At 36.6% G+C, this 13747-nt stretch overlaps 2 protein-coding genes across 3 annotated transcripts in view; one reads left to right on the top strand and one right to left on the bottom strand.

The window, feature by feature from the left end:
- LOC121415819 (probable ATP-dependent RNA helicase DDX59) overlaps nt 1–671 on the top strand; it is a 46440-nt gene extending 45769 nt beyond the window's left edge. For both annotated transcript variants that reach the window (XM_041609157.1, XM_041609156.1), the window contains exon 17: nt 33–671. The gene's annotated coding sequence lies outside the window, so the exon portion shown is untranslated. The remainder of the gene's footprint in view (nt 1–32) is intronic.
- Nucleotides 672–3035: 2364 nt separating this feature from the next.
- On the bottom strand, nt 3036–13623 carry LOC121415818 (ATP synthase subunit alpha, mitochondrial-like). Its single transcript, XM_041609155.1, has 11 exons — nt 13488–13623; nt 9796–9865; nt 8956–9125; nt 8263–8436; nt 7604–7770; nt 6786–6934; nt 6262–6413; nt 5463–5687; nt 4926–5033; nt 4385–4529; nt 3036–3890 (listed from the first exon to the last, which is right to left on the bottom strand). The coding sequence occupies exons 1-11, from the start codon at nt 13551–13553 to the stop codon at nt 3658–3660; spliced, it is 1659 nt and encodes a 552-aa protein (XP_041465089.1). The 5' UTR covers nt 13554–13623; the 3' UTR covers nt 3036–3657.
- Between the last annotated feature and the right edge of the window lie 124 nt (nt 13624–13747).

The raw sequence follows: 13747 nt of genomic DNA, 5'->3' as shown, positions 1-13747 counted from the left end.
CATCTTTCTTATAAATTCTCTTGATGTTCTAGGAAGACCAAGCTATAACCTAAACAGGATTAAATGATCCTCAGGCTTGCAGGAAAATGATGCTCTGACCAGTTCCAGATGCAGTGGAAAGTACTTCCATCTCCGACAGCCAAGAACTTCACTGAATAAAGCCACCAAATGTCAGTTTTTATAAGTCATGCAAATTCTTCCATATTCTGGTTTCCTTGCCCATTCTATCTACCTCTATTTGTATCAAGACATTTGAGTGAATTGTATGAAAGGGGTTTCTTTGTCAAATGATATTCAGTTTAGAAGAAATGAAGAATAAAGCCCAGGAAAAGATAGATTGGGCAAAAGTGACTAAGTTCTCTTGGCAAAACATATTTTGGAAGCTCCAAAAAATTTAAGTTCAATTATTTCATGATTGAGAAATTGTTTTAAAAATGTCCCAGATTTACAATGTCTGTAGACACATTTTTGTCATAATTGGAGTAATTGCTCTTTTGTTCCCTATTTATTTTGTGATTTTCAAGTAAACCTTGCATACACTGAATAAAAAATAAATTTTCAAATAATTTATAGCATTTGTGTATTGTACAGGTATGTTCACACGTACCCAATAATACATGTAGCACAGTAAACTGAATTAAATACACATTTAATCAAACTGAAATTGTATTTAGAGAGAAGTGAGCATGGCTGTTCAAATGTTTAACTTCCAGGTTTTTACAAAGCACATGTAAACAGATACAAATATGTGTATTTCAATCTTTACCATTAGCTAATGTGGATTAGAGACATAGTGAGAATGAGAAGAGAGGGAGACAGAGAGAGAAGAGAAATCTAGAGTTTGAATTAGTCTGAAAGGAGACAAAAAGACAGAAGATGGAAAGGTAAATTGCCAACTCGTCCACTTACCACATGGTTTACTTTCATTTAGTCTGTTGCTATTCCATCCATCAACATTTCGTCTAACAACCATTTGGTCCAATCATCACTTCGTCTAATCCCCATTTCTTCTATGACCATTTCATCTTATAACCAGTTGGTCTAATATCCATTTAATTTTCATTCATTTTGCAAAATTTTTAAAACTTAGTCTGATTAGACCAAATGGACTAAATGGCTATTGAACCAACTGGTTATTGGACGGAATGGCATTAGACTAAATGAAAGTAGACCATGTGTTGAGAGGATGAATTGATGGTAGACCAAATGATAGTATACAAGTTGGCAATCGGACGAACTGGCATTACAGTAGACTAATTGGAAATAAAACATGGAAAGGGATAAAGAAGGAAGTTAAAAGTGTGGGATAGAGGAGTGAACAAGAGAAAAGATGAGGAGAAAGATAGATGGGAGTAGTTATTGTGGAAAACGGAAAATCAAGTGTGGATTTTTTTGTTGGTTCTATTGTATGAAATTAAAAGGGAGTTTATGGTTTGTGTCAACATCCCGGGGGGGCGGAGGGTACTCGACAAAACAAGTAGTATAGTAGGTATGTGCCGCGGGCGAGACAAAAAACAGGGGCCTTGGAGCATGCTTATTGTAAAAAGGAGGATCCTTGGAATGGGTTCGGAACTACAAATGTTTGTAAGAACGGGGGTCCTTGGAACGGGACGCCTTTGAGTGCGAATGCATCCCTATGGAACATGCATGCAGCTAGTCCGGCGGCACGGGCGCCCGTGCGCTAGCCAGAGGCGATGGTCGGACACGGCTCAGCGGGTGCTTTTCACCAAAATTGCTGCTCGTTGTAGCAGATCAATGCACCCGGAAAGGCATATCGGAAAATATGCAAAGCTTTGGAGCGGATTTCTTTGATTTTTTTTCTCTACAAGACAAAAATGCTATGCCTTGGTACAGAAATTTTGAGTGTAAAATGGGGGTCCCATCCGTGGCACATACCCACTATGAATTGTATACCGAGTGCCCCCCCCCCCCCCCCCCCTCCCCCCGGCGTCAACATGAGGATTATTTTAAATTTAATGCTGGAAACGGCAGCTCGGGTGAAAACCAGGGTGATACTGCACTTCAGAAGATATTATTTTTAGATTCATGATACACGTACGGGTAATTCTTCCTGAAACGACCTTCCATAGGTCAAATATTTGCTTTAAGTTGATGCAACTTTGTAGACCTGTGGGTGTTTAAAAAAGATTTAAGTATGGCTTAAAGAGTCCCACTTAAATGTATAGTTGAGTGCGGTATAAAAGGCATCACCCCATTGGTCAGATCATGGCGATCAATATGATTGAACGTTTCATAACATGTACGCGTCGGCATTTAAGTGCAACTCTGTCATACTTAAATCTTTCTGGAACACCCCCGATTATTACAAAAGTGTCATATACATGATCTATTCAGATATCGTATTTTCTACATTTGATGTAGAAAATCGAAGGGCATTGAATTTGCATGTTTTATGAGGAACCCAGTCATATATTTACATTACAGGTGGGAAAAATTGCACATTGGATATAATACCAAGAGTAAATGTGTGATGTCATAGGTTAACTTCCTTTATCTTTACACTGTCCATGTTGTGCATGATACTTTAATTTTTCACCTTTTAAAATCAATTCCAAAAGAAGGTATCTACACCATTTTCATTTTTTTTTTAATGTAAATCAACCACTTCATAGGTCACCTTACATGGAGAGTGGATTACAATTTGCAGATTCAGTAGCACTGGAAATGCCTTTAGTAACACTCGTCTAAAGAGCTCAGCTTAATTAGCTGTCCCAATATTCTTTCACTTGTTTGGGGCACTTTGCCTGATAAAGAAAGTGAAATTCATTACATGTCGGTCCAATGGTCAAAGAGGTAGACTCCATTTTGGACAATGGACTTCATCCGCTACTGGAAAAACAACCTGCGGTTAGATTGGTCTACATTCAAGCATTCTTTCCATCTTTCATCCTCTTCAGTAACATCCATCTAAAAATATAAAAGCCAGTCTCGACACTTCATTCACATTCTCTTTCTTCTACTTATCTTACTCATCTGCAAAACTTGCAAGACAAAATCACACCAAGCAATGTTACTTCCATTTTTCTCATCAATAAATCTCTTTATTAGGAGAACCTGTCACATAACACGGTTCAAACATTTTCACACTACATTCTTGAGCCTGCAACTGTGCAAAGTGAGGAAACAACAGTACATAATTTACTTTGCAAATATTTCTGTACGACCATGAAGAAGGAATACATGGACAAAAATATGACCTACCAAATCAGAACGATAAATAAATCTTCATCTTTAGGATACTTCTAGGCCTGGTACAACAAGTTGAACAGATTCTCTTTACGATTTTGTTGGGATTTCAGGCGGCTCTTTTTAAAACAATGTCTATTCATTTCAGAATATAAAAAATGTGTACTAGTGCACAGCAACATGAAAGGACCATTTTGGGACTATTGAGAATGTAGCAAGCTACTGTAATGCAATGGTTCCATTCAACTTTTCAAGTTCAATCATGGAATAAATCTGCAATTCATATCATAAATCTCATTTTCAATGGTAGGTCTTTTTATACATACAATAATAAATCTGATCAAATACTGTGAGAGACATCACTCATCATTCCGATGACCATCTCTCGTGGCATTTGATCTTGGTTTGAATAGGTTCCCCTCCAAGCGGAAGGGGTAGAGAAGTGGTCCCTTATGCCTCAAAGGTATCGAGGAACTTGGTTACAACGTCCTTGAGCTTCTCCTCGGTCTGTTGGCTGAGCTGACCTTCGCTGCGGATGGTATCCAAGAGAGCTTGATGGCTGGAGCGGATGTGAGCAAGGAATTGTTCTTCAAACTTGGTAACCTTGGCAGGGTCGATCTTGTCCAGATGGCCACGGACACCAGCGAAGAGGACGGCAACTTGGTCCTCTACGGCCATAGGAGCTGGTAATGCAAGAATCAAATAGCATAAATTTAGCATATGATCTAATCAGGAAACACAACCTTTTTGAGAGGATGGAAACCCTTTTATTTTGCAAATGCTCTACAATTAAATAATTCAAAAGATCATAATTAGAACAATAATAATTTACCTAATCCCAAATAATTTGCCCAGGCATGACCTGGTAAACCATAATCTACCCACAATACAAAGCTATTCAAAAGGTAAATGATTGTTAATTGCAAATATATGACAACTTTTATAAATGTACGTGGAAAGCTCCGCATGAAAGTGTGTGTTAAAAAACTATACATGCCTTTACATTAATCAACTTCCCCAGATAACCTACACTTCCATAAACTCTACACCATCAAAACACAAAGGATGTTGCTTGTTATCTAGTATGGCAGTTCAGAAAGGCCAACCTCTCCAACTTGGGACAAAAACATCTCTACCATACAATGATTCATAATAAGCGTTAATGACAATAACTTACTGTACTGTCCTTGTTTGAGGAGCTCGGTGAGACGGACTCCACGGTTGAGAAGGTTCTGTGTGGCAGCATCTAAATCAGAACCAAACTGGGCGAAGGCAGCTACCTCACGGTACTGGGCCAGATCAAGCTTCATGGAACCAGCAACCTGGAACACGAGGATGCATAATATAATTGTAAGTTAAATCTGCACTGCTCCAAAATTGCAAGATAAAAGTCAAGATTACCCACAATGCTTGAATACTACTTATCATTGCTTGTAGTATATGCATCCAACATTAATGCAACTCAATTACAGTGGATTTAAAAGACCAGCTATACAGGCAATTAAACTTGGTAATGGGGAAACAAAAGAGAGATTTCAATTGATCAAGATATTGCCAATTCACTAATTTTGCAAGTTACTTGAACAGCAACAAAAAAAACTAAAGTAGGGATGGCAAACATTGTCCAATAACCTCTAGAATCATAACAGATATCAAAAAAGAGTAGATAACTAATTGTATCCCTGAATGCTTGAGGTAAAGCCAAGTGAAATATTTACCTGCTTCATGGCCTTGACTTGAGCAGCTGAGCCTACACGGCTCACAGAGAGACCGACGTTGATGGCTGGGCGGATACCCTTGTAGAACAACTCAGTCTCCAAGAAGATCTGCAAGACAATCATTTTGACAATCATGAAAGACATGAAGACATACCATCTAATGCTAAATCTTGCTTCCATCACTTGAATGGTTTTTGTATGTCATGTACCTGCATCGAGTCAATGTCAGGTGCACCTGGTTGACATCCTAAGGATATTACTTTAAGTGCTGACAGAATATGCATTTAATTCAAACATTCATGAAAAAGGGAAGCTGTCTGAACGATTATAAAGGCTCTATAAAATGATAAATATTAATCTTAGAACACTTTAAACTCTTTAAGTTCTCAAATACAAACATTTTCCACTTGAAGTGTCACTAATTATTTTCCTTGTCAATCCCAATGGCATGTATTCTTTTTTTCTCATAAACAAAATGAAGGTGAATTAAACTGCCTTGTAGCATCTTAAAATTATAATGTAGAGTAAGAGCCATACCTGTCCATCAGTGATGGAGATCACGTTGGTAGGGATGTAAGCAGATACATCTCCAGCCTGGGTCTCAATGACAGGCAGGGCAGTCAGCGATCCACCACCAAAGTCTGGGTTCATCTTAGCGGCTCTCTCCAAGAGACGGGAGTGAAGGTAGAACACATCACCAGGGTAGGCCTCACGACCAGGGGGACGACGCAGAAGCAGTGACATCTGACGGTAGGCTACAGCCTGTGTTATACACAACAAACAGAGGTCACTCATTAGGGTTACACAATGTAGCATACTTGGGGAAAAGGAAAAACATGGAAAAAGTGGAAAAGTTTAGATTTTACACTTTCACGACCCTTTTCCCTGAACTGAGGAAGGGGTGTCTGGGGTTTACAGCCAGCTGCCCCTTATTAATTACAATTTGGTGTTGTCTTGTCTTGGTGTCTGAACGATGTAAAAAAAAAATACAATTCATATGTTCTTCTTTGATGTGGGTAGTATAGCTATCTATGTTTGGCATAAGAAAATGTGTTCCATTTTTTTTCCAAATAGCAATGGAATGTGACAGATGACCTTTGCAAACAACAATTTGTTCAACTGTGAAGATTGGAGATTCCTACTGTGATATCATATCTGTATGTGGTCGGCAATTTGATTTTTCATTGCAATTAGAGTTCATGATATGACTACCCCTCAGTGGAAGAGGACATTTTCAAACTTCAAATAAATCACTTTGAACCCTATCCTACCTACATCTCATCAAACAGGGTGATGATCTACATGTACCTCGATCTCCAACTAGAAAATGACGTACCTGTTTGGAAAGATCGTCATAGATGATGAGGGCGTGCTTGCCGTTATCCCTGAAGAATTCTCCCATGGCACATCCAGAGTAGGGAGCAAGGTACTGTAGAGGGGCAGCATCAGATGCAGTGGCAGACACAATGATGGTGTATTTCAGGGCATCTGGTAATCAAGAATAGACTCCCATTAGACTGATAAAACGATAACTTCATTATGTATTAATTTTCATTCAACTACTAATTCAGACAATAAAATCCAACATTGGGTGGAATTAGTCAAGAAGCTATTTTAATTTACATCAGGTAATCTAACAATGCTTTGGTTGCTTTTATCACACACATCAAACATTGGCAACAATTTTCAAGATTTAATAAGATGATCTCATGAAACTTACTTAGTTGATAATAATGCAAGATTATTCTTCTCTTGTTCACTTATAACTAGCTTCCACCAGACAAAAATACACAACGAAGGCAGGAAATAAAACGTATCCACCCACCCCACCACTCCCCTCTATTCAATAAAACAACATACCAGAGTCTTGTAGCCTCTTGACAATCTGTGCTACAGTTGATCTCTTCTGTCCGATGGCAACATAGATACAATAGAGCTTGTTCTTCTCCTCAGCTCCATCGTTGAACCTCTTCTGGTTGATGATTGTGTCGATGGCTACAGCAGTTTTTCTAAATAATGATAGAAGATTCATAAGTCACTTAATAGGACATAGCAAAGCAATTTCAGCTACAGCTAAAAAAAAATGTTGAAGAAAACAACCCAACTCCTATTTAGGAACGTCACAATTCCTGGTTAATCATGCATAGCAAACTTTCTGCAGCTCCTTTCCTACAGATAATGACCATATTGGAATGAACACATTTTGGAATGGATAAACAATTAAAATGCATACTGCCCAATTTTATGAAAATATGCAAGGCAGATTGAGATAACGGGAAATTTATAATTTAATGCTAGGAATGAAAAAAAAAGTTTATCTTAATATACAGGTTGGATCAATTATATGAATAACATGTACTTTTATTTCATTTTTTGGTTGTTCACTTATTTCAAATAAAATACCCATATAGGTAAAAATATGGAGGGGGGAAAAATATTTAAAAACATGCTTCTTTTTCATGTAAGTTTTTATTCCCAAGAAAGTGAAATTGTTTCAAATATCCTTTCATATCATCCAATCACTAAAGTATCTTCTATCCCAAATTTAAGTTTATAATGCCATATTTTAAAAAAAACACACCAACATTTTATTTTCACTGTACAAAGACTTGCAGTTTTCTTATATTTCAGCCGTTCTGAAAAGGTAACATTTCTGCAAATTATCGCCATCAATTTACCCTGTCTGTCTGTCACCAATGATGAGTTCTCTCTGTCCTCTTCCGATGGGTACCAGACTATCTACAGCCTTGATACCCGTCTGCATAGGCTCACGTACTGAGATACGGGGGATGATACCAGGAGCCTTGGTACCTACACGGGCACGCTGATCTGTGTTGAGTGGACCCTGGAGATTCACAAGGTGATATTAGAAAATGATTTGAACTAAATAACTCTTTTCATGTTGTATGAAATATGTTTGAACTAGAAATGACTCCTGAATATTGCATCATCAACATTGTTTTTCTCGAAACACTAGGTAACTTACTCTTTTAGCATTCTCAGATACAAACTTGAAAAAGATACAGAACCAGAAGCATTCTGCTTTACATTTCAATCAAGTGTTGAAATTTCAGAATCCATTGTAAGATTTTAAAAAATGTATAGCCAACTGGCAGAAGATTTAAATGACTTTAATATATGTATGAGTTTTCAAGAATTTGTCAGTGTTGAATTCATTTCAATATTCTGCGTTCAAGCTTATGTAATTCAAGAAATTAGTTAATATTTTCAGTGCTACATGGTTTAGATCATTAAATGTTAAGAATTAACCCAAAGGGATTAGAAGTGGAAACTCGAGTGCACTGTGGCTTACCACAGTACCACAACAATGACTCACCTTGCCATCGATGGGTGTACCCAAGGCATCGACTACTCTACCCAAGATCTGCTCACCAACTGGAACGTCTACGATAGCTCCTGACCTCTTGACAACATCACCTTCTTTGATGAGTTTGTCATTACCGAATACTACAACACCAACATTGTCGGGTTCCAAATTCAATGCCATACCCTGCAAATATCAAGTATATACCTCGGAATAATCATGAAAGTATGAAAAAACACAGAAAATATCTGCTCTCCTAAATCATTTTTATTTAGTTCATCTAAATTAGGTTGCCATAAAGTACTTCCTGCTTTTATTCTTGTGTGCCAAGTAGAGCTGAAATATACCTAAATTCCTAAAAATGTAGTTCTTATCAAGGTAATAACTTTGTCAAATACATAAGGCAGCCCAACCAATATTTTAGAATACATTAAAATAAGCTACATTTTGTTCTTTTCCTCTGGGAGAGAGGGGGAGGGAGGAGTGGTTTGTGGGCAGTGGTATTTAAAAAAAAAATACCATCATTTGTTGTTTTTAGAAATAATCATACACACAATAAAAAGTGTGTAAAATTGTGCCCTGTAACATCAGTTACCGTGAAAATGCCCTTATGGTTATCACATCCTAAATAAATTAAAGAAAAAGGTGCCCAACAAATCATAGACTTGTTCCTTTTGTTTTTCCTTTATCATAAATTAAACTTACCTTGAGACCACTGGAGAATTCTACCATTTCTTCTGCCTGAATGTTTTTCAGACCATACACACGAGCAATACCATCTCCGATTGACAATACACGCCCCGTTTCTTCAAGGTTTTCTTTGGGTGTGTGACCAAGAATTCTTTCTTCTAATATGCTAGACACCTCGGCTGTACCTAGAAAAATAAGATAGATAGAACATAAGAATGACTTCCCTGGTTTAGAAGAATTCTAGACACGTGAATAGTAAATTTTCTTTGTTTCTTATAAGACTTAATGAAGTGAAAGATCATTCATTTACCAAGAATATTTTGTTGTTAACAATTACATAACTTGAACCGCTCTAAAGAAACTAGATTGTTTTTTACATCCAGTTGAAATTTAAATCCTTCTGCAATAGCCAGATCTAAAATATTTCACATTAAAAGTTAGACCTGCTGTTGATGTAACAAGAAACATGCAAGCCCATTCTATTGATAAACAATATATTTAGGCATTATACCATCTTTTTTATTGCTAAATGAAATTGGGGAATACATGTATATGTAATCACAGAAATAATTTTGCTTTACAAATTTGAATAGCATTTTTGGTCAGAAGAGAAAAGCTCTCAAATAAGTAAGGTACAGTCCTATGTAAACATATGCTTAACGAAAGACTATGCATAACAGTCTTTTTAAAAATGTGAACAAATTGCGATGCGATAGAAGGAAAATTATTCCCTGAATCAAGAAACTTGAAACCTAATGCAATTGAACAAGACTCTGACCTGTTACTGTCAAATATGTTTCAACACAAGAATTGTTTCAAGAAATTGGAATCTTTAAATAAAAAAATTCCACTTACTCGGCCTCGGCGACGATGTTGTGAGATTTCTGTGAGATACAAAGGCGGCACCTATACATCTCTTGGCAACCTGGAAATCATAAGTAGGTCTCAAAATCATTATCAAGTTCACATAATGAAAACACATAATAGGATTACAAATACGGATTAGGACTGATTGGGTAACTTCAAATACATATACATGGATAAGAAGGCAAGAGTGTAAACAAAGGATACACCAAGTACGATCGAGAAAGGAAAAAAAAAGAATCAATAAAAGAAAGCAAGTAAGAAAACATCAGGAAAGGTTTTAAAGGGATGGTCCGGGCTGAAAATATTTATATCTAAATAAAAAAAGAGTAAAATTCACAGAGCAAAATGCTGAAAATTTCATCAAATCAGATAAAAAAAAACCTACATGTAGTTATTAAATTTCAAGTTTATCAATATTTTGTGAAAACAGTTATGTACTGGTATGCACATCGTCGTGAATATTCATAAGGTGGGCTGATGTTACATGTACATCCCCACTTTCCTTTTTAAGTTATTACATGAAATCATAAATGTTTCATTTTTTCATACATGTGTAAATGATGTGTAAATGACAAATAACTAATGCACTTAATCAGTTGCTAATCCAGTTGTTTTAGCTCTTGGTAGAAAAATTTTGAATAAACATAATTTCATATAAGAAAATACAAAAGAACAAGTGGGATACGACATCAACAGCCCATCTAATGATTATTCATAGAGAAATGCCTAGAACTGTTTACCGGAAAAATGCAAATCTTTAAAATTCGATAACTTCATTACTTGTTACCCAATTTTGATCAAATATTCAGCATTTTGCTTTGTGTAATTTATTGAGATATAAATATTTCCAGCCTGGACATCCCCTTTAAGTGCATTAGTAATTTCTTGCTGCAACCTAAATACCTAATGGAGACAAATCATTTACATATTCATGGAGAAAAAATGAAACCATTATGATTTCATCAGACCTACATTTTTGAGGAGCGCGATGGTGTTGACCAAGTGTAAAACGATCAAACGATAATTTTCAGTTAATGTTTACAACACCAAGTCTACATTTGGGACTACAATACTTACAGATTGCAACATCAATCAGAGTCAAGAAAGAGCTGAATATTCTTAATATTCCTGATAGAAAATAGATGGCCATTTCATGAATTTAAAAGATGAAAAATATAAAATTTTAGCAATTTGGGGGATTTTTTTTTTAGGCAGGAGAGCAGTATTTTGTAAACGCAATGACCCAGGCCTAGTTTCACCACAGATTAATAGCAACACAGCTATTGCAGTTACAATTTTAAGAAAAGAAAAATCTTCAATTTAGCATACATGTATTGTATTAAATTGATTTGAGCTCCTCAAAAAAAAATAAGGAGTGCGATTTATTGAGCTCCATGAAATTATAAATGTGGACTGTTTCATGTAAGAACATAAAGGAAAGTGATGTGACATCATCAGCCCGCTTAAATATTCATGAAGACATCCCTAAAACCGTTTCACCAAAGCAATGCAAATCTTTGAAATTCAAGAACTTATCCGATTTTGATGAAGTTTTCAGTATTTAACTATTTATTTAGCTATAAATATTTTCAGCCGAGAGCATCCCTTTATAGGACAAGTCCACCCCCACAAAAAGTTGATTTGAATAAAAAGAGAAAAATCCAAAAAGTATAACACTGAAAATATCACCAAAATCGAATGTAAAATAAGTTGACATGTTAAAGTTTCGCTTAATTTCACAAAATAGTATGCATATCCTGGTCGGTCCGCAAATGAGGAGACTGATTATGTTATCTACTATTAATTTTTGGTATGAAATATTCTAATTAGCATTGTTTAATAATATTTTATGGTTCAGCCAAGTTGGTCCTTAAAAAATAGGCTTAATGTCAAATCGGTAAAAAATTAAATATTGTAAAATTCAGTATTTCAGTTTCATACAATAGAAAACAAAAGAAATAGTGAGGGACATCATGGACCATGTCATATTTGCATGTCGCTGAGTTGTGCATAACAGAAGAAGGGAAAGTTTAAAATTTCCACTCATTCAATGAACAAGGTTATGATATAACCTTGTTCTCAGTTATATCTCCATGTGTGGCAAAATAAGGGTACCAATGTTTGGATTATTTTCTATTTTTGTTTCGGGCAAATGCCTGATTTTTTTTACACTGACAGTTTCCATTACCATGATTACACCTATTATTCATATAACTTGGCTCTTATTTAAATTTGACACTTTGAATGATTTTTTTCTTAATTAAAAATAGAGATCAAAAAATGAAAAATTTCTTGCCACATTACTTTCCACCAATAGAGGGCGTACACAAAAATATGCCCAAAATTCAAGTTTTTGAGCGCTCTGGTGAATACAAAAATTATTCCCAAGTTACTAATGTAAAATAAATTGCAAATGTAAGGAAATTAGTAATTTTGGTCACAAAAGTGATATCTCAATGATTTATTTTAAAGTGCGTGCTCTGTAAAACATTGGCATACCATAGTCATGATAGTCCTACCTGAAGATTCCCCACAGGCAGGATGGTAGCAGTGAACAAGTGAAAATTTCGTAACTTTCTTATTTTACATCTTATTGATGAAATTTTCAGTGTTAGGCTAGTTTTATTTTTCTCTATTCATTTAAATCAACATTTTTCTGGGGTGGACTTGACCTTTAATAATCGCTTAGGCCTAGATCTAGGCCCGGCGCCAATCCAAATATCATTCCATTCAAAATTCCACTCTTGCCCACCATTTATAGACCTCTAGAGGCTCTACTTCTCTTTCCTCTCCCTTTTCCCTATTAAGTATTACTATCTTCTTTTTCTCCCTCTTTTTCTTCTCCTTCCTTTACCGGCAGTAGAGGCGCTGGTCAGAAAATTGGGATCGTCCCAGTTTACAGGGACTGTCTCAGTTTATAAGGATTTCTTCACACAAGAAATCTAGTAAAGTTCATTCACCTGTCAAGTGCCGACACCAATCAAGTGTGCTAGTCAATGTAAACGTATCAGGTTTCATAACAAGATTATTGGAAGACGGTAAGTCATGAAAAATAGACGGTGAACTGGGGGGAATTGAGGTCACTGAATCTATTTTTAGCACTCTCAATTTCCGTAATTGCTGTCTTTGTCCCGTAGGGGGAAGTGAAAAAAAAACGTCCCCATAAACAAAGACAGTCTCAATTTATCAAGACATGATTTGTCTTGGTTTATGAGGATATCCTTGTTTTCAGGGACAATCCCAGTTTTTGGACCAGCGCCTCTACTGACCGGTACTTTCTTCTTCTTGTTCTTGTTCTTCCCCTTCGGCCGGCCGCCGGCTTCGCCCTTCTCCTTATTCATCTTTTCCTCTTCCTTTTTTTCATATTCCTCTTCTTCATTTTCTTCTCCTCCTCCAGCTTCCCCCTACTCTTCCATTTTTACCTTCTTCCTCTCGCTAATCACACTTTTCCTCTCTCCATTCTCTGTGAGGGTACCCGAGGGAGACCCCGGCCAGCCGCGGCCACCGCGGCCCGCGGGGAAGATCATGAAGATCGCGAGCGAGCTGCACCTGCGGCCAGCGCGGCGCCTGGTTCAGGTCGATGATCGACACGGGTCAAGAAAATGTCCTCGCTATTTTTACCTGCATAATAAAATTACTTGGTTCTGGACTATTTGATAAATCAGAAAGCGATAATTTACCTGAGGAGCTTGCCGAGACAAACTCCTGGCTGCAGCCGCAGCTAAACGAACAGAAACCTGGGCCATCTTTCTGGTCTGTCCTATTGCAAAAATGGCTAGCGGAGAAACTCAGCCAGTGCCGGTACGTACGAGCGTGCAACCAAATTATGAAACCCGTCACTGACACATTTGCCAATCAATGTTAAAATTCAAGATTTAAATAATTATTTTTAGTTACATTCTTGATTATTTTTCTATCATTTCTTAAAAATATGTTGAAC

The sequence above is a fragment of the Lytechinus variegatus genome, chromosome 5 (assembly GCF_018143015.1).
Source record: "Lytechinus variegatus isolate NC3 chromosome 5, Lvar_3.0, whole genome shotgun sequence".
Taxonomy (NCBI): Eukaryota; Metazoa; Echinodermata; class Echinoidea; order Temnopleuroida; family Toxopneustidae; genus Lytechinus; species Lytechinus variegatus.
This window is presented reverse-complemented; position numbering and strand designations above follow the sequence as displayed.

Coding starts and splice junctions, on each gene's coding strand:
- LOC121415818 (XM_041609155.1), bottom strand. CDS start 13,553: ATGGCCCAGGTTTCTGTTCGTTTAGCTGCGGCTGCAGCCAGGAGTTTG. Junction 8,437..8,955: donor AATTCTCCAGTGGTCTCAAG/GTAAGTTTAATT, acceptor TGATATTTGCAG/GGTATGGCATTGAATTTGGA. Junction 6,935..7,603: donor ATTGGTGACAGACAGACAGG/GTAAATTGATGG, acceptor ATCATTATTTAG/AAAAACTGCTGTAGCCATCG.